General features: G+C 46.0%; 1 protein-coding gene across 1 annotated transcript; it reads left to right on the forward strand.

The window, feature by feature from the left end:
• The first annotated feature begins 1,336 nt into the window (after positions 1 to 1,336).
• On the forward strand, positions 1,337 to 17,697 carry SYNC (syncoilin, intermediate filament protein). Its single transcript, XM_024765299.1, has 4 exons — positions 1,337 to 1,389; positions 6,264 to 7,407; positions 15,060 to 15,184; positions 16,793 to 17,697. The coding sequence occupies exons 1-4, from the start codon at positions 1,337 to 1,339 to the stop codon at positions 16,851 to 16,853; spliced, it is 1,383 nt and encodes a 460-aa protein (XP_024621067.1). The 3' UTR covers positions 16,854 to 17,697.
• The last annotated feature ends 43 nt before the right edge of the window (positions 17,698 to 17,740 follow it).

Raw genomic sequence — 17,740 nt, forward strand, 5'->3', positions numbered from 1 at the left:
CCTCCAAAACTCGACTTTTTCTCGTGCATACCTTACAAGGGTATATTTGGCTGCCCTGGGTGTTAATCTCCCACCCCCTTGCACTACACAGAGAGATATAAATATACGCCAAAGGCAGCACACTCAGAAACTTGGATTAAGGACCACATACTCAGTCCCCAGTGACACACAGAAGACACTCCACACAGCTGCTTATGAGCCCTCCCTCCCACACACTTCAGTCCCCAGTCTCCTGTAAGCACACAGTCACGCACACAACTATACACACGCCCCACAACACAGTCACAACAGCCGGCCACACAGACACTCCACCACCAGCACAATCACCCCCCCATGGTTATACAGTCACATATCCGCGTGGGGTACACCCACACGGACAGGCACTCCACAGTCATCACAGAGTCACGCTGACACACCATCACACAGCCTGCCCTTCCACAGGGCACACACACAACCACGTGGTGTTCACACAGCTGGCAGCGGGCACACGGATCACAACGCACAGCCCACAAGCGTTCCGCACGGCCGCCCCCCCGCCACACCCCCCTTTACTCAAGGCCTCTCTGATTAAACACATCCAGCCCCTCTGCTGGTTACGTGAACAGCATTCTTCTGCGATTGAGTCAAAGACCTCCCCAGAGGGGCTAAGTGGAAAAAAGGCATCAGAAGGGAGAATGCCCGAGGCCCAGGTCTGGGAAGGGGCCTGGCAGCTTCTCGCTTAGGGAGACAGCCTTCAGTGTTGAGTTTGATCCTGACACTGGTGGCCTAAGGACTTGGGGGAGGGGCACGCCTTGGAGTGGGCAGAAGCAGGGCGGGTGGGGGGTGACAGGTGGAGCAAGCGGAGAGACCCCTGGAAACCTCGCAGCGTGAGGGCGGAAAGCGGTGTTAAATATGGACTGAACCTTAGAGGCTTAAACCCTCCCACGCAGTCCTCCCACCGCCCTTCCCCAGGCTCCGGACTGTCCCCAAACGTACGGGGTGTAGTGTTACCCCCTCCTCCGCCAGCCCTCGGCGACAGCTGCGGGGCACAGCGCTCAGGCGAGGGGGCATCGCAGGGCGCCGGGCGGCGGCTGACACCCCCGAACTCCTGCGGGCGGCGGGCAGGGTGCGGTGTCCCTCGAGGTCCCCAACCCCACACCCTGCTCCCCTCCCGGGCCGGTCTGGCAGGGCAAGCGCTCTCCTGAGGCTGCGGAGACACCTTCCTCCACTGCCCCCCCGCCCCGCCCAGCGCAAACCGGGACCCTCGGAACTGCAGCTGGCAGTGCGGCGGACGGTCGCGGGCTGCCCGGGGGGCCAGCTATTAATACCGCGGCCGCCCAGCCCGGGTCGCGCAGCCATGGCCAGCCCGGAGCCCCGGCGCGGCGGGGACGGCGCCGCCGAGGCCGCGAGGTAGGAAAGGACCGTCCCGGGGCCGCGTCGCCGCCCCCTGTGGGAGGGGTGCTGGATGGATCCCCACCCCCCGCGAGCGCCTTTCGCCGGGCGGGGGCGGGGGTCCAGCCTGGGTGGGGCACGGGGCGGAGCCACCCACGAAGGGAGATCGGGGCGTCTCGTCCCGGCCTGGCATCTCCGGTTGTCTGGGACTTTTTATAATTACCCCTCCCCCTCCCACCGGCGGTGCGAGGATTAACCGCTTCACACTAGCGGGCACCAACCGTGAGATGCCATTCGGCCCCCAGTGGCCAAAGACGCTACCCGTTTTCTTTCGTTGCTCACCCCAAATGCAGCTGGAGATGGAGGCTTCCAGTTGCTGGATTTGCCGTGTGGAAGAGACTTCGTGCAAGGTTGGGCGGCTGCCAGCTTGGAGTTGAGAGTGTTCAAGCAGCTGGTTCTCTCTGGTCTGGGGCTTGGGGTGGTGTTGGACGGGGCGGGGTTGAGGGGAGAGTCTACTGTCCCAGACCAGCAAGAGGGCCTTGGTTGGCAGGGGCCCTGGAGGGGAGGCCCTCTCCAACATTCAACGGTCAGCTCCGCCACTGGTTAGCGGGGAAGGGACCTGTGGCTGAAGGATTTGGGGCGAGTAGGGAGCATTTCTGCCCCAGGTCAGCCTGTAGCCCTGGACTTCCTCTTGTACCAAGAGGTAGAGGTGCAAACACACACACACCTGACACCCCTCCCCTGTCACCAAGGGCACAAAGCTGAGCCTTGTTTTACATGTGCACTCACCTGTACACACATAGGGGTACACACAGAGTCACACACCAACTCATGCCTGCACAGTATCACCTACACTCCCAGTCACATCCCTGATGGGCTGGGAGCTGCTGGAATCCTCTAGGGACAGGGACAAAGTGGCAGAGAGGGAGGCTGCTTGGAGCCCAAGGAAACCTGAGGTCAGGGGCCCCAGTTAAGCTGGCCCCCTTGCCCCTAGGCCTCCCATAATCTACTTTCCCCCAGCTCCTTAGAGAGAGACAGCAGTGTGAGGGCAGCACCTAGCAGAGGCCTGGCACTGTGGATGGGGTGACTGAGTGGTATGTGGTAACAGCACTGCCTGCAAGTCAGGAGACTTGGAATCTACTTCCAGCTTTGCCACTCGACCTTGGGCAAGTTTCCTCCCTGGAGCTCAGTTGGTTGCTGCCTGCCTACCTTCTACAGAGCCCCACCCTGGGATATAGAGAGAATAACTGTACTGGTTGTTAGGAAATGGACTATCAGGGGAGACAGACACATGCTCTTCTGTAACACAAAGCACTTAGTTCAAAGATGAGCTGCCTACAAAGTGCCTTGAGAACACAAGAATGGGAGTTGTCTGGGAAATGCTTAACAGAGGAGGTGGAGTTTGAGCAGGGTTTGAAGGATGAGTAGAAATTTGTTAGGTAAATAGATATAAATATATTTTGAATGCTAGGGCCGAGCTCTATACCTGCCGTAGTTGTTTTACCTCTTTCAGATCTTATGCCTGTTCTAAGACGAGAGTGGTAAAAAGGAGCTCCGGCACTGGAGCCAGACTGCCGGCCTTCGCCAGGCTCCACCACGTACGAGTTGTAGAACTTTGAGTGAGTTCTTTACTCTGTGCTTTGGTTTCCTAATCTATAAAGTGGGGATAATGGATGAGCATCAGATAAATTAGTATTTATGGGAAACGCTTAGAATACTTCCTTGAACACAATTACGTTATTCCAGCGTGGAGTACTCAGCTGGAGCATGATGTGAGGGCCGTCTGCTGGCAAAGCAGGGACTCCGTTGAGGATCCGGGTGGGTCTGGCTAGCTGAGCAGGTGCATCCTTCCTGGCATTAGGAACTCTACTTTTCCAGGTAGTGTAGGACTGTTCTCTAGTCAGGTGGTATACAATGAACTGTATTTTCTCAGCTGGACCCTTTAGACATTGTGGGGTAGGAGTAGGAGGTAGAAAAGTTAACGCATGTTACGGGTAGTCAAGCATTGGGTGGGCTATGGGTAGTAATGTGAGATGAGGCTGAAGAGGTATGTTGAGGTCACATCTTTAAGGGCCTTAAATCTATGCTAAGCAGTTGGCTATATATGGTGAAGTGGAGCAAGATGGTTTGCTTTATATTATAGCAAGCTGCAGCACTGTCAAGAACAGACTGGGATGAGAAGGAAGAAGGCTTATGGGAAGGCTGGTACGAAAGTGCGGGTGAGGGATGATGACTCGGACGAGGGTCCTGGCAGTGGGGTGAAGAGGGAGATAGAGACTGGAGACTTTCTGAGATAGAAATGTCAGTTCTTAGTGAGTTGGCTGTTTAAAGACCACTTGTCTATCAATAGACGGATGGATAAAGAAGATGTGGTACATATATATAATGGAATATTACTCAGCCATAAAAAAGAATGAAATAAAATCTGCATGCCACAACTAAAGATCCCACATTGCTGCAGCTAAGACCCAGCACAGCCAAAATAAATAATAAGAAGAAATAAATAAATATTTTAAAAAATGGTGCAAATGAACTTATTTACAAAACAGAAATAGAGTCACAGATGTAAAACACAAACTTATGGTTACCAGGGGGGAAAGGGGAGGAAGAGATAAATTGGGAGATTGGGATTGACGTATACACAGTACTATATATACAATAGATAACTAATAAGGACTTACTGCACAGCACAGGGAACTCTACTCAATACTCTGTAATGACCTATACGGGAAAAGAATCTAGAAGATTAGAGTGGATACATGTATATGTATAACTGATTCACTTTGCTGTACAGCAGAAAGTAACACAACATTGTAAATCAACTGTACTCTAATTAAAAAACAAAAAAAAGACTGCTTGTTTCATCAGCCTGGTGTATGGTGATACAGTTCTCTGAGCTGGAAAATACAGGTGTAACAAGCTCAGGGAGAAGGATAATTTGGTGGCAGTTGAGTTTGAGGTGCCAAGTAACATCAGATGAAGATATCTAAAAAAGCACTCCAGGGCTTCCCTGGTGGCACAGTGGTTAAGAATCCGCCTGCCAATGCAGGGGACATGGGTTCGAGCCCTGGTCCGGGAAGATCCCACATGCCGCGGAGCAACTAAGCCTGTGTGCCACAACTACTGAGCCTGTGCTCTAGAGCCTGCGAGCCACAACTACTGAAGCCTGCACACCTAGAGCCCGTGCTCCGCAACAAGAGAAGGCACCGCAATGAGAAGCCCATGCACCACCGCGAAGAGTAGCCCACACTCGCTGCAACTAGAGAAAGCCCGCGCCCAGCAACAAAGACCCAACTCAGCCAAAAATAAATAAATAAATGCATTTATAAAAAACAAAAAAAGCACTTCATCTCTGGTAAAGTGAAGTGAATGGACTAGATGATTGTTGAGTTGTCATTAAGTTTTAGATTTTGGTGCAGGTGCTGGGGTTGAATGAGGCCAGTGATGTTTGGGGCCTGGTGAAGACACACTTTTGTGGTTTCCAGAGGGCCATCAGGAGATACAAAAGGGAAGCCAGGGATTCCTGGGGTGTAGAGAGGAGGACTGAGAACACGATTTAGAATAAAAATAATCTTTATTGGGAACTTGGAGCTGAGAAATAGAGCTGAAAACCTGGACACAAGTAAGCCTTTTCAAGAGAAATCAAATTCTTTGTTTGATATGTGAGGCTTTTCATTTATACTTTATATCTTAAAAAAGAAAAGTTTATTGAAAGCTACACTCAAACTTAGTCTGTTTTATAAGTGGTGCACTCTGAGTATCTGAGTTTCCTTGAGCAAATTACTTAATCTCTTTAACCTCCATTTCCTGATCTGTAAAATGGGAATAATAAATGTAACCGCCTCATAGAATTGTTATGAGGATTAAATGAACTGATAGATGTAAAACATTTAGAACAGGGCCTGGCATATATAAGACCTTTAAAAGTGTAATTTATTATTGTTTCCATGGTATTTTATGTTTTCAAAGAATTGCTCAGAGATCCAAGGTAAGTAAGATGCATTTGAAACAGGAAAGACCAAAGCCACTTGAGGGCCAAAGCAGCAGGAGAGCATTCCTCAACAGGAACTGAGTAAGCTAGCAGGCGACGGGCGCTGGGTTAAGGGTCTCATCTGTTAGAATCACAGAATCTGAATTCAAGAGCGTTGACAGGCTAGAAGGATGGGCCAATTCCAACAAGATGAAGTTTTATAGGAACAAGAGATGTGGTTTAAAAGCACTTGGTGTGAAAAAGTCTTCAGGATTTTAGTCAAACTCAGCATTTATCAAGAATATGATGGAGCTGCCCTATATGCTAAGGGCATCTTGACTGCAAAAATAGGAGTATAGTGTCCAGGGAATCACTGCTCAGAGTACACCTGGGTATTGCTTCCTATACCCATCCCCAAGGGATAGCGAGCCTGTCAACTTGGAGCCTGTCAACTTGGAGCCTGTCAGAAAGAAGTGACCCAAATGAGGAGGGTACTGGAAACCTTGGCATGCATGGAATAATTGAAGGATAAATCAGTTCTCTGTAAGTGTTCAAAGAACTTACATGGAAGAAAAATTAGATTTGTCTGATTCTAGAAAGAAGAATCAAACCCAGGGAAAAATTGCAGGGAAGGTTTTACCTCAACACTAGAATTTTCTTATGACGGTGGAACATATAGTAGCTCAGGTGTGAGTTTCCAGTCCTTGAAGGTATGTAAGCAGAGACTCGACACTGACATCATGGGGATGGTGTCAGATCTAAGCAATGGCCTGTGTCGGGGTGGATCGATGGAGGGAAGGGGCAGACGTGTGCTCTCTGAGATGTGAGAATTTGATATAAATTAGGCCTGTGTCCTACTGGCTCCAGTCACAAACCATCCCAGGATTGTGGCTGCCCTCTCACCTTGTCGTTTCTCTTGCAGGAACACAAGAGCAGAGGCCACTTCTCTGCAAGAGGAGAACTCTGAATCCCCGTATGAGGTGGGGACCTGGAACCCAGAAGTTACTCTGTCTTTGGAAGGGACCTTGAACTTAGAGGATATTCTCTACCCGGGGGACACAGGTGACTTTGATGTGGCTATGTATGTGGAAGAAACCGAGAAGCCTGAGGAGATGCTGCATATTGAGGAGACCAGGACGCCTGATGAGGCCCTGTATGTGGAGGAGCCAGGAAAGCCAGAGGAGATGCTATATGTGGAAGAGCCGGTGAAGCCGGGGAAGACTACAAGCCCAGAGCAGATGGTTTGTGGGGGAGAGACAGTCCCGAGTGAGGAGAAACCTAACCCCGAGGAGAGCCTCAGAGCTGGGCCGAGTCCCAGCACAGAGGGGAGCCTGAGCACAGAGGACCTGGAATTGCTGGAGGGGCGTTTCCAGCAGTGTGTCCAAGCCGTGGCCCAGCTGGAAGAGGAGAGGGATCAGCTCATCCATGAGCTTGTGTTGCTCCGGGAACCAGCCCTGCAGGAGGTGCAACGGGTCCACCATGACATCCTGGCTGCCTACAAACTGCACGCCCAGGCAGAGCTGGAGAGGGATGGGCTGAGGGAGGAGATCCGACTGGTCAAGCAGAAGCTGTTCAAGGTGACGAAGGAATGTGTGTCCTACCAATATCAGCTGGAGTGCCGCCGGCAGGACGTGGCCCAGTTTGCCGAGTTCCGGGAAGTGCTGACCGCCCAGGCAGCCCAGCTCTCGGAGGAATCGGCCCAGCTTCGGGATGCCTATCAGAAGCAAAAGGAGCAGTTACGGCAACAACTAGAAGCACCTCCAAGCCAGAGGGATGGGCACTTTCTCCAGGAGAGCCGGCAGCTCTCTGCCCAGTTCGAGAACCTCATGGCAGAGAGCCGCCAGGGCCTGGAGCAGGAGTATGAGCCTCAGCTGCTGCGGCTCCTAGAGAAGAAAGAAGCTGCGGCCAAAGCTCTGCAGAAAACCCAGGCCGAGATCCAGGAGATGAAGGAGGCTCTGCGACCCCTGCAAGCAGAGGCCCTTCAGCTCCAGCTGCAAAACAAGAATCTGGAGGACCAGACCACCCTTGTGAGGCAAAAACGAGACGAGGATGTGCAGCAGTACAGGGTAGGCCCACTTGGCATGAAAGGAAGTACAGTCTTTTAGCCTGGGGAGGAAAAGGGGATCGGGGCCGAATGTCTTTGGGCTGAAGGATACTAGCATATGTAGGAAGAACAATTTGTTCCTTGGGCCATTCACTCACTTCTTTATGCCATTTTCCATTTCATTCATTCAGGCCTGTGCTAGGGCTGAAAGTTATCTTGCACTCTTAATTTACACAGCACTTTTACACCAATTATCTCACTTGATCTTCATTAATCCTCCAAGTCAACTATTATCATTTTTCATAGATGAGGAAACTGAGGCCCAGTGAGTTGGAGTAATTTGAACTCTAGTCTGACCACCCCCAAATATTTCAGTGCTCTTTCCACGGCACAAGTTTCCAATTCTAAGTGAATCACACTTGGGTTTATATAGAGCAGGAGGGAATGAGGCTAGGTAGTATTCATTCTCTCCCCTCTCCCATATTCACCTTCAAGCCCCACCTATCTGATCTCTGCCTTGAAGTTTTTCCAGTCTTAAAAAACCGGGATGAAATCTATAAATCTCAATTCCTCGTTTTCCTTTTTTGTGCATTTGTCACCATTTCACTTGTATTCAGGCTATTTCTGATCGTGAGCCAGTTCTAATCCCTTTTAGAACAGAGTGGGAGACGAACACTAAGTGCATAAACAAGTCTCTCTCCCCCACAGACAGTGAGCTTTCGGAAGGTAGGGAGTATGTTTTACTTATCTCTGCCACCAGGCTCAGAGTATGCATCAGTTAAGCACTGACTTAAGAGCTGCTGGGTACCATGAGAAGACCACAGTGTGGTGCTTTTCAGAGCAGTACTTTTGTCTTTTGGAACCCCCCTTTTTCTGGATGAACGTAATCTTATGCCCTACCAGAGATTTTGACGTATCCTTAAGGGAACATGTCCTCTGTTGAAAATGGCTGCATTTACTTCACTGAAGATTTTGTCAAGCTTTCTGTAGTTGTATTATGAAAACGGTGGGGTTTTTTGGTCATAATATTGAACGTTTTCAAACTATACATATATGCACTCCCCTCACTCACCCAACACTGCCCGCCGCCTTCACTGCACTGCTTTTTTACTGGGTCACAATCTAGTGAAAGGGCACTAATTATCTTTGCATAAACAAATACTAACCTTAACAGCTTACACTCAATCAAATGTTACATTAACAATTGTAACCCAGGGTAGGAAGTAACGTGATTTAAGAGAGGTACAAATAAGAATGCTATGGGATAATAGTCGTGGATTAAATCAGAGAACCCATAACGGAAGACAATGTTATTTGAGCTAAGTGTTTTAGTATAGGTAAGATCTAGAGCAGTGCTGTCCAACAGAAATATAACGCAAGCCACATATATAATTTGAAATTTTCTAATAACCACATAAAAGAGAAATAGGTGAAGGTAATTTTAATATATTTTATTTAATCTAATAGATCTAAAATATAATTTGTAACTTGGCTGCATGTGAAAGGTGAAAAACTGAGAGGTGAGTTGAACCTGTAAAGGTAAATCGGGGCAGATCACATTGGATTTTGAAATCCAAATTAGGGAGTTTGGACTTTATTCAGGGGTCAGTTGCATCCATAAAGGTTTTTTTTATTTTTAAGAGCTTCTTTTTATTTTGTTATTTATTATTTATTCATTAAAATTTATTTTTGGCTGTGTTGGGTCTTTGTTGCTGTGTGTGGGCTTTCTCTAGTTGTGTTGAGCGGGGGCTACTCTTTGTTGCGGTGTGCAGCCTTCCCATTGCCGTGGCTTCTCTTGTTGCAGAGCGTGGGCTCTAGGCGCGCAGGCTTCAGTAGTTGTGGCACACAGGCTCAGTAGTTGTGGCACAAGGGCTTAGTTGTTCCGCCGCAAGTGGGATCTTCCCGGACCAGGGCTTGAACCCGTGTCCCCTGCATTGGCAGGCGGATTCTTAACCACTGCGCCACCAGTGAAGTCCCCATAAAGGTATTTAATCAAGGGATTAACATGATCGTTGCTCTCCTTTTAGAAACAGTATTGGTGGCGGTGTGTAAAATGGGCTAGAGACCCAAAGGCAAGGAGACTAATTAGGAAGCTACGATTGGTAAAAGGAAACAATGGTAGCAGGAATAAAAGGAAGGGGAAGGATACAAGAACAAATGTAGAATAAACTTGGCTACAGAATGAGTGGGGCAGAGAGGTGAGACGTCAAAGAGGATGCTTAGATTTCAGGCAAGACTAACTAGGATGGTGGTGCTCTAAGTAAGGAATCCTCAGGATTAGAATTTTCTGACATAGTACTAGAGTTGTAGAACTTTTCCCTCAGTGATTTTCGTCACTGTACTGGATTTGTTTCAGATTTGATGATCTGTGCACCTTTCCAAAGATCATTCTATAGAAAACAATCTTGATGGGTGTCTCCTATCGCCATACCATAATTAAAGTAGGAATAAAGGTATGAAAGAGCTAATTTTTCTCTTTCTTTTCTTTTTTTAAAAATTTATTTATTTTATTTATTTATTTTTGGCCGCGTTGGGTCTTCGTTGCTGTGCGCGTGCTTCCTCTAGTTGCGGCGAGCACAGGCTACTCTTCGTAGCGGGGCGCGGACTTCTCACTGCAGTGGCTTCTCTTGTTGTGGAGCACGGGCTCTACACACGTGGGCTTCAGTAGTTGTGGCTCGCGGGCTCTAGAGTGCAGGCTCAGTAGTTGTGGCGCACAGGCTTAGTTGCTCTGCGGCATGTGGGCCTTCCCGGACCAGGGCTCGAACCCGTATCCCCTGCATTGGCAGGCGGATTCTTAACCACTGCGCCACCAGGGAAGTCCCAGTTCTTCTTTCTGAAATGGCTTCTTCCTAAACTGTTTGCCAAAGGCCATGTATGGCATCTGATTACTTTTCAAGGGTACGCTTCACTCTTATGACTATAAACTTTGCCTCTTTCATCACCATCATCCATTCATTTGACAAATATCTTCTAAGTGCCTATTTTCTATGGGCCAGGCAATGAGCTATGTGCTGGCAAGGGATGAGACGCTGTGGTGTAGGGTGGAGTGGGGGGCAGCTCCTGTCCTCAAAAAGTTGATAGTCCAATTAAAATATAATAATAATAATAAATAAAATGAACAAAAAATACAAAAAATAAAAATTAAACAGAAAAAGAAAAGAAGAAATAAAAGTTTATAGTCCAGGAAGGATGCCAGATAAAATTTCATAAAATCTAATACACTTGATCGTAAGATGCATCCTGATCCAAGTAAGATGTTAAAGTGTGAGTTTTAGAATCAATGAAATAATTAATATGCTTCAGTGTGATAGACAATGTAATAGTTGTAGGAATAAAGCATTGTACTGAAGCAGGTATAATTACACCTGGGGAGATAAGGGGGAAATTTCATTAGAGGATTAACAATAGCTAGCATGTACGTGAAGTTCTTTACATGCAATAGTTCATTTAATTCTTACATCTGAGATAGGTATGACTGCTGTCACCATTTGAAAAACAAGAAAACAGGTGAGTCAGAGCTAAGTCATCTGTCCAGGGTTACACAGCTAGGAAGTGATGAAGGAAGGATGTAACCCTGTGCCATCTAGTTCAAGTCCACACTCAACTACTACAGGGTGTTTGAGCTGAGCCTTAAAGAATGAATTCACTGTGTAGACAAGGGAAGGGTATTCTAGGCAGAGGGAACAGCTTATACAAAAGCATGAAAACACAGACGTTGTTATGGGAAGTGAGAAGCTCAGTGTGGCTGGATCATAAGGAATGTGAGAAGTAGAGAGATGAGGCTGGAGAGGTAGATTGGGACCAGATTGCAAAGGGCTTTATGTATTCTTTTTTTTTTTTTGCAGTACGCGGGCCTCTCACTGTTGTGGCCTCTCCCGTTGCGGAGCACAGGCTCCGGACGCGCAGGCTCAGCGGCTATGGCTCACGGGCCCAGCTGCTCTGCGGCATGTGGGATTTTCCTGGACCGGGGTACGAACCCGTGTCCCCTGCATTGGCAGGCTGACTCTCAACCACTGTGCCACCAGGAAAGCCCGGCTTTATGTATTCTTTAGGTCAGTGGTTTTCCTAAAAAGGTTTTCTTCAAAGCCACAGACCCTTTCCCCAAAACAATTTTATATGGAATGCCAACATGTAAAACAAGTAAAAGTAGAGCTACTGTCTAACTAAAGACTGACAAGGTCACTCCAGCATGGCCTCCTCCTGTGGTTTCCTGGAAAACAGTTTGAAGACCATTTAAGAGCCTATCTATTATCTATCTATTATCTACCTATCATCTATCTATCTTTCATCTATTTATCATCTATCTACCTATCATCTATCATTTGTCTACCTATCATCTATCAATCTCTCTATCATCTATCTATCATCTATCTTTCATCTATCATCTTTCATCTATCATCTACCTATCATCTATTATCTATCATCTATCATCTTTCATCTATCATCTATTATCTATCATCTATCAATCATCTATCTATCATCTATATCTACTTTTATATCTATCTATATGAAGGCAATAAAGCAATTAAGAGTATGAGCTGTAAGTCAGTGGCAAATCCTGGCTCTACCACTAACTGAGAAACTTTGGACAAATGACTTAACCTCTGTGGTTCAGCTTCCTCACATGTAAAATGGGATTAATAGGGCTGTTGCAAGGAATGAACTAGTTAATATCTGTAAAGTGCTGCTAATGGTGCCTGCCACGTAATTACGTACTCTAAGTGGCAGTGTGGAGGGTAGATTGAAAGAGCCTGGAAACACCACTTAGAGGAGTGATGAGAGATGAGAGATGTGAAGTTAAATGGGTAGCATTTGGTGACTGGTTGCAGTGGGCGGGGTGAGGAATTTGCTGAGAATGATCTCAAAGTTTTTAGCTTGAAATTGGTAGACTTCTAATGCCAAAAGATGGAATATGCTTACTATCTGCATGCTTCACCTCAATAAGCATTATGTGTAGGGTGCCGGACATACTAAGAACCAGGAACCTACAATCTGGTTGGGAGTTAGACATGAATAAAAAACTACAATATAAGGGAACAGATGCTATCTAGGTGACAGAAATGGCAGGAGTAAAGGCACAGAAATCTGACTTGGTCAGACTAGAGCAGCACTCTCCAACAGAAGTATCATGCAAGCCACAGATGTCATTTAAAAATTTCTAGGGGAACTTCCCTAGTGGTCCAGTGGTTAAGCCTCTGCGTTTCCAATGCAGGGGGCGTGGGTTCAATCTCTGGCTGAGGAACTAAGATCCCACATGCCACACAGCGTGGCCAAAACAAGAAAAAAATTCTAGTAGCCACATTTAAAAAAATGTAAGAAACAGGTGAAAATAATACATTTAACCCAGCATAGCAAAAATATTACCACTATAATACGTAATCAACATTAAAATTTGAGATATATATATATATATACACACACACACATATATATATATATATATTTGGTGTCAAGTCTTAGAAATCTGCTATGTATCTTACACTCACAGCACATCGCAGTTCAGACTAGCCATATTTCAAGTACTCAATAGCCACATGTGGCTAGTGACTTCCATAGTGGACAGTGCAGACTACAGGAATAATGGAGGTTCTAGTTAGAAATAAGGGTCCAACTAGCAGGAGTCTGAATGCCAGACTAAAGAAAATGGAAAGTTTATGAAAGATTGAGATGATAAAGCAGGTTTGTTTTGTTTTGTTGTTTGTTTTTAGTTTTTGTTTTTTGGTCACGCTGTTCGGCATGTGGGTTCTTAGTTCCCCAACCAGGGATCGAACCCGTGCCCCCTGCAGTGGAAGCACGGAGTCTTAACCCCTGGACCGCCAGGGAAGTCCCAATAAAGCAGTTTTTAAAAAGTTAACCCAGTGGTGCTACACAGGATTAAGAATGGAGATTGTCCTTAATTTCTGTCACTGTACAATACTTCCTTCATTCTGTGACAGTTTCTCCCTGTCAACAGCTTATCAGTGATGGTGCAGACAGCCTTCACAAGCAGGTCTTCACAAACAACAGGTTTGCTAGATGGTGAGGCTTGGGAAACTGGGGCACAGAGGTATGCAGATGCTTTCCTTTAGATAACATGCTCTTAGATTGTAAGGCTACATCTCTGTGTGGTATCAAAGCATGGCTAGGCACTAAAAAAAATACCTTTGACAATGTTGATGAAAGTTGAGATTCAGCCAGAGTATCAAAACACTGCAGATTGACAGGCCACAAGTATATCAAGGGTGACTCAGTGAACAAATTATTTAGATCCTTCTAATGACAGTATGCACCTAAACTGGATTCCTATTGTTCTTCAAAATCTGAGGTAAAGTCATTGCTCCTTAAAGATGTGCCTTCCAATTTCAATGCTCCCTTCCCTTCCCAGCTACCCCATGGATCCTGAGGATCCATGTCAGCTAGCAACCAAGGCACAGACTGATTTGCTGACATCTTCATTCCTCAGGCATTAATCCTAGGCAGAGACAGTTTACAGAATGCATCCTGCCTGGTTTTGGCAGAATGGGAAAGTTATCTGAAGACCCCTGAGGGCCTCCAGGGCATAGCACCTTCATCTTCCAACTTTAGAACGAATTGTCCTGATGTAATAAGCAAAGGATATAGGAAATTAACAACTCTGATACCCTCACTAATAAAGCATCTATCTGCATGCCATGTTGTGGTAAGTACTAAGTAAAGATCTCTGACTTCAAGAAGATTCAAATATAATATTCAAGAATAATTGCTTAGGGCTTCCCTGGTGGCGCAGTGGTTGAGAGTCCGCCTGCCAATGCAGGGGACATGGGTTCGTGCGCCGGTCCGGGAAGATCCCACAGGCCACCGAGCAGCTGAGCCCGTGCATCTGGAGCCTGTGCTCTGCAATGGGAGAGGCTGCAACAGTGAGAGGCCCGCGTACCGCAAAAATAAATAAATAAATAAATAAATGTAGTGATAAAAAAAAAGAATAATTGCTTACACAAAGACTTGGTTTCTTTCAACTTAAATTGCTGAAGTTGTTGGGCATTATAAAGACTACTGATTATTAATGGAAACAAACTTGTACATAGAGCAAGGGGTCTATAAAATTCTTAGTTCACCACTAGATAATCAAAATCCTCCCCGACACTTTTTAAACTTATTTTTGGCTGCGTTGGGTCTTTGTTGCTGACTTCGTTGCTGGCTTTCTCTAGTTGCGGAGAGTGGGGGCTACTCTTCATTGCGGTGCGCAGGCTTATTGTGGTGGCTTCTCTTGTTGCGGAGCACGGGCTGTAGGCGTGCAGGCTCAGTAGTTGTGGCTTGCGGGCTCTAGAGTGCAGGCTCAGTAGTTGTGGCGCACAGGCTTAGTTGCTCCGTGGCAAGCGGGATCTTCCCGGACCAGGGCAGGCAGATCCTCAACCACTGCGCCACCAGGGAAGCCCCCAACACTTCTTAAAATTGGGAAACAAAAAAGTCCCTCTGAAAATCTGTCCACCCTTTGCAGGATTTTAAGACGTAAGCTGTGGTTAACAGACAAGACTCCTTTCAGAACAGTATCACTGTCAAAAACAGTATCACTGTCAAAACACAAATTCTCTGAATCTGTTTCTCAACCTCAGTACTGCTATGGAGATTAAACAATGTGTAAGGAAATATACTATTATGGACAATGTCAGGTTTTTGTTGTTTGGTGCATTAGAAATGTTCTTGGCCCTCATGCAGGAACAGCTGGAGGAAATGGAAGAACAACAGAGGCAGCTAAGAAGCGGGGTGCAACTCCAGCAACAGAGGAACAAAGAGATGGAGCAGCTAAAGATCAGCCTTGCTGAAGAGCTCTCAACGTACAAGTCAGTTTTTGCTGCTACCCAAATCTCAACTAACACAGGCTGAGGGAATGGTGGGGAGGGCAGATGTTGCTCAGGGGAAATTTCTCTTGACAGTGAAAAGCAAAAAAAAAAAGAAAACTGGGGGAAAATTTTCAAATTATGCTCATCCGTGAACAGATGGAAAATGGCTCTTTTTTTAAAAACAGCTATGCTACCCAAGAGCCTGGAACAGGCTAATGCTCCCACTTCTGAGGCAGGTGGAATCCAGACACAGCCGCAAGGTGATCCTTGTAGGTTACAAGAGCAGTGTCTGCATTGTTGCTGCTTTCCTAACCTAACAAGACTAGTGCCTTAAAAAAAGATTGTGTGTCTCATGACAAGTAAGTCATTTAGGGATAACACATACTTCCAGGTTGCCTGGTTCAAGCATTCAGGCTTCATTTGGAATGTTTCAATTTCTAGTAGGACTTAAAATATGTCCTGATTATCATCAGGAAATCCAGAACAGGATAAAACATCTAGGCTCTGTGCATTCTTACTTTCCTCACCCTACGGGACCCCATCTGCTATTCATAAAGTTTCCTTAGAATAGCAGAGAAGGCAGTTAGGGTACCTAATTCAGACTATGACTAAGGAGGCCAAGGCTAAATTAATCTGTTAACAGTCATTTACAAAGCTGAAGAGGGTGTTGTTTGTAGACTAAAGGACATGATTATTGCTTAATTTGTGAAACAAGCAACACACCTATCCATTAAGTTCTTTACATACCAATATGTCCTCACATTCTTTATAAAGTGCTAGCTTCTCTTGGATAAAGAAACTAAGGATTAAAAAAGATCAAGTTGGATACTAGATAAATATCCATAAATTTTTATTAATTTCCTAGTTAATCCTACATTTTGTATATAAATTCACAAATAACTATTATTACTGATGCTTTTCCTAAATTACTAGGATTTTTTTTTCCTTTGGCCAGCCTGCATGGCTTGCAGTTCCCCCACCAGGGATTGAACCTCGGGCCACAGCAGCGAAAGCTCTGAATCCTAACCACTAGACCATCAGGGAACTCCCATACTAGGATTTCCTTTTACCACGTTTCATCCAGGCATAACTGGCTATGCCCATTGTTTGGGAGATTACTAGAACCTTGTAACCGAAGAAAATTATCTGCTAAACACCTTTGTGTGGATAAGATGAAAAGTACATGGAAAAGACAATGATTAATCCAAAGAATCGAAATTACAGAATTTCAGGCCTTGTAATACCTGTGTGTAAAGTTAACGTGGGCAGAAAAACTTTTTAGCTAGCCCCTCCCAAAGTCATCCTTGATTAGATGCAAAACACACTCTAGCAATCTCTCCTCAATATGGCCTGCACTAAGCTTCAGAAATTCATTATTAAAAACTTTATACTGGGAATTCCCTGGTGGTCCAGTTAGGACTCAGCGCTTTCACTGCTATGGGCACAGGTTCAATCCCTGGTCAGGGAACTAAGATCCCGCAAGCCATGCAGCATACCCAAACAAAAAACCCCCAAAAAACAAACAAAAAAACCCCACAAAAACTTTATACTGTATTATTTGAAGTTGCAGAAAGTTTAAACTTATCCTTTTTTCTCTCAACCTTACAGGGGCTGTTTAGAAACATATGGCCGAATCTGTAACCAAGACACAACAAAAAAAACTTCTTAGCAAAGGATCACTGAGTACCCTTTGGACATACTTTTTTCTAAACAGAGAAGGGAGTGCCAGGGATTTGGCAAGCAGTTCACTCTGGGAAAGTTACAAATACTGGCTGACCTGTTTAAAAAGATTCTAGGGCTGGCTGGAGGCAGAATACTATCAGTCAACTCTTAGCTGGATTCTATTTCATAGGCTGCTGGTACTGATTTCAAAGCACTGAGAAATGGAAAAATAAGTCTCCTGGCACCCATCAGCAACCCTTCACACGCACAAAGTAAAGGAAGAATGTATGGACACACCTTGCTGTATTGTGAAGAATGTATCTTACCTTCTGTTGACCCAAAGCAGAAAGTTTTTCAGACACACAGGTGGAGTCAAAAAGGCAGACGATTTTCCTTATATTCAAGTTGACCCCTGAACAATGTGGCGGTTAATCTGCACATAACTTAGTTGGCCCTCGGTATCCGAGGTTCCTCCACATCCACGGACTCAACCAACCACTGCAGGTATAGTACTGTGGTATTTACTATTGAAAAGTATGTTGTAAGTGGACCTATGCAGTTCAAACCCACGTTGTTCAAGGGTCAACTGTACATGGGTTTACAATTTGAATTCTTTTGTGCCACGAATGTTAGACTTTAATTGAATCCCTTTACAAAGTTTACTTTTCTTTAAGTCTGTGCTGATTCATGTAGATTTACTTATGTGTCATGGTAATTTTCACTATACTCTAAAAGAACTACTGGGCTTCCCTGGTGGCGCAGTGGTTGAGAGTCTGCCTGCCGATGCAGGGGACGCGGGTTCGTGCCCCGGTCCGGGAAGATCCCACATGCTGCGGAGCGGCTGGGCCCGTGAGCCATGGCCGCTGAACCTGCGCGTCCGGAGCCTGTGCTCCG

This window comes from Neophocaena asiaeorientalis, unplaced genomic scaffold (assembly GCF_003031525.2).
Source record: "Neophocaena asiaeorientalis asiaeorientalis breed wild unplaced genomic scaffold, Neophocaena_asiaeorientalis_V1.1 scaffold409, whole genome shotgun sequence".
Taxonomy (NCBI): domain Eukaryota; kingdom Metazoa; phylum Chordata; class Mammalia; order Artiodactyla; family Phocoenidae; genus Neophocaena; species Neophocaena asiaeorientalis.

Bases quoted from the DNA above. Each gene is read 5' to 3' on its own strand.
- SYNC (XM_024765299.1), top strand. From the start codon at position 1,337: ATGGCCAGCCCGGAGCCCCGGCGCGGCGGGGACGGCGCCGCCGAGGCC. The intron at 1,390-6,263 runs GTAGGAAAGGAC...TTTCTCTTGCAG, and splicing joins GGCGCCGCCGAGGCCGCGAG to GAACACAAGAGCAGAGGCCA. The intron at 7,408-15,059 runs GTAGGCCCACTT...GCCCTCATGCAG, and splicing joins AGGATGTGCAGCAGTACAGG to GAACAGCTGGAGGAAATGGA.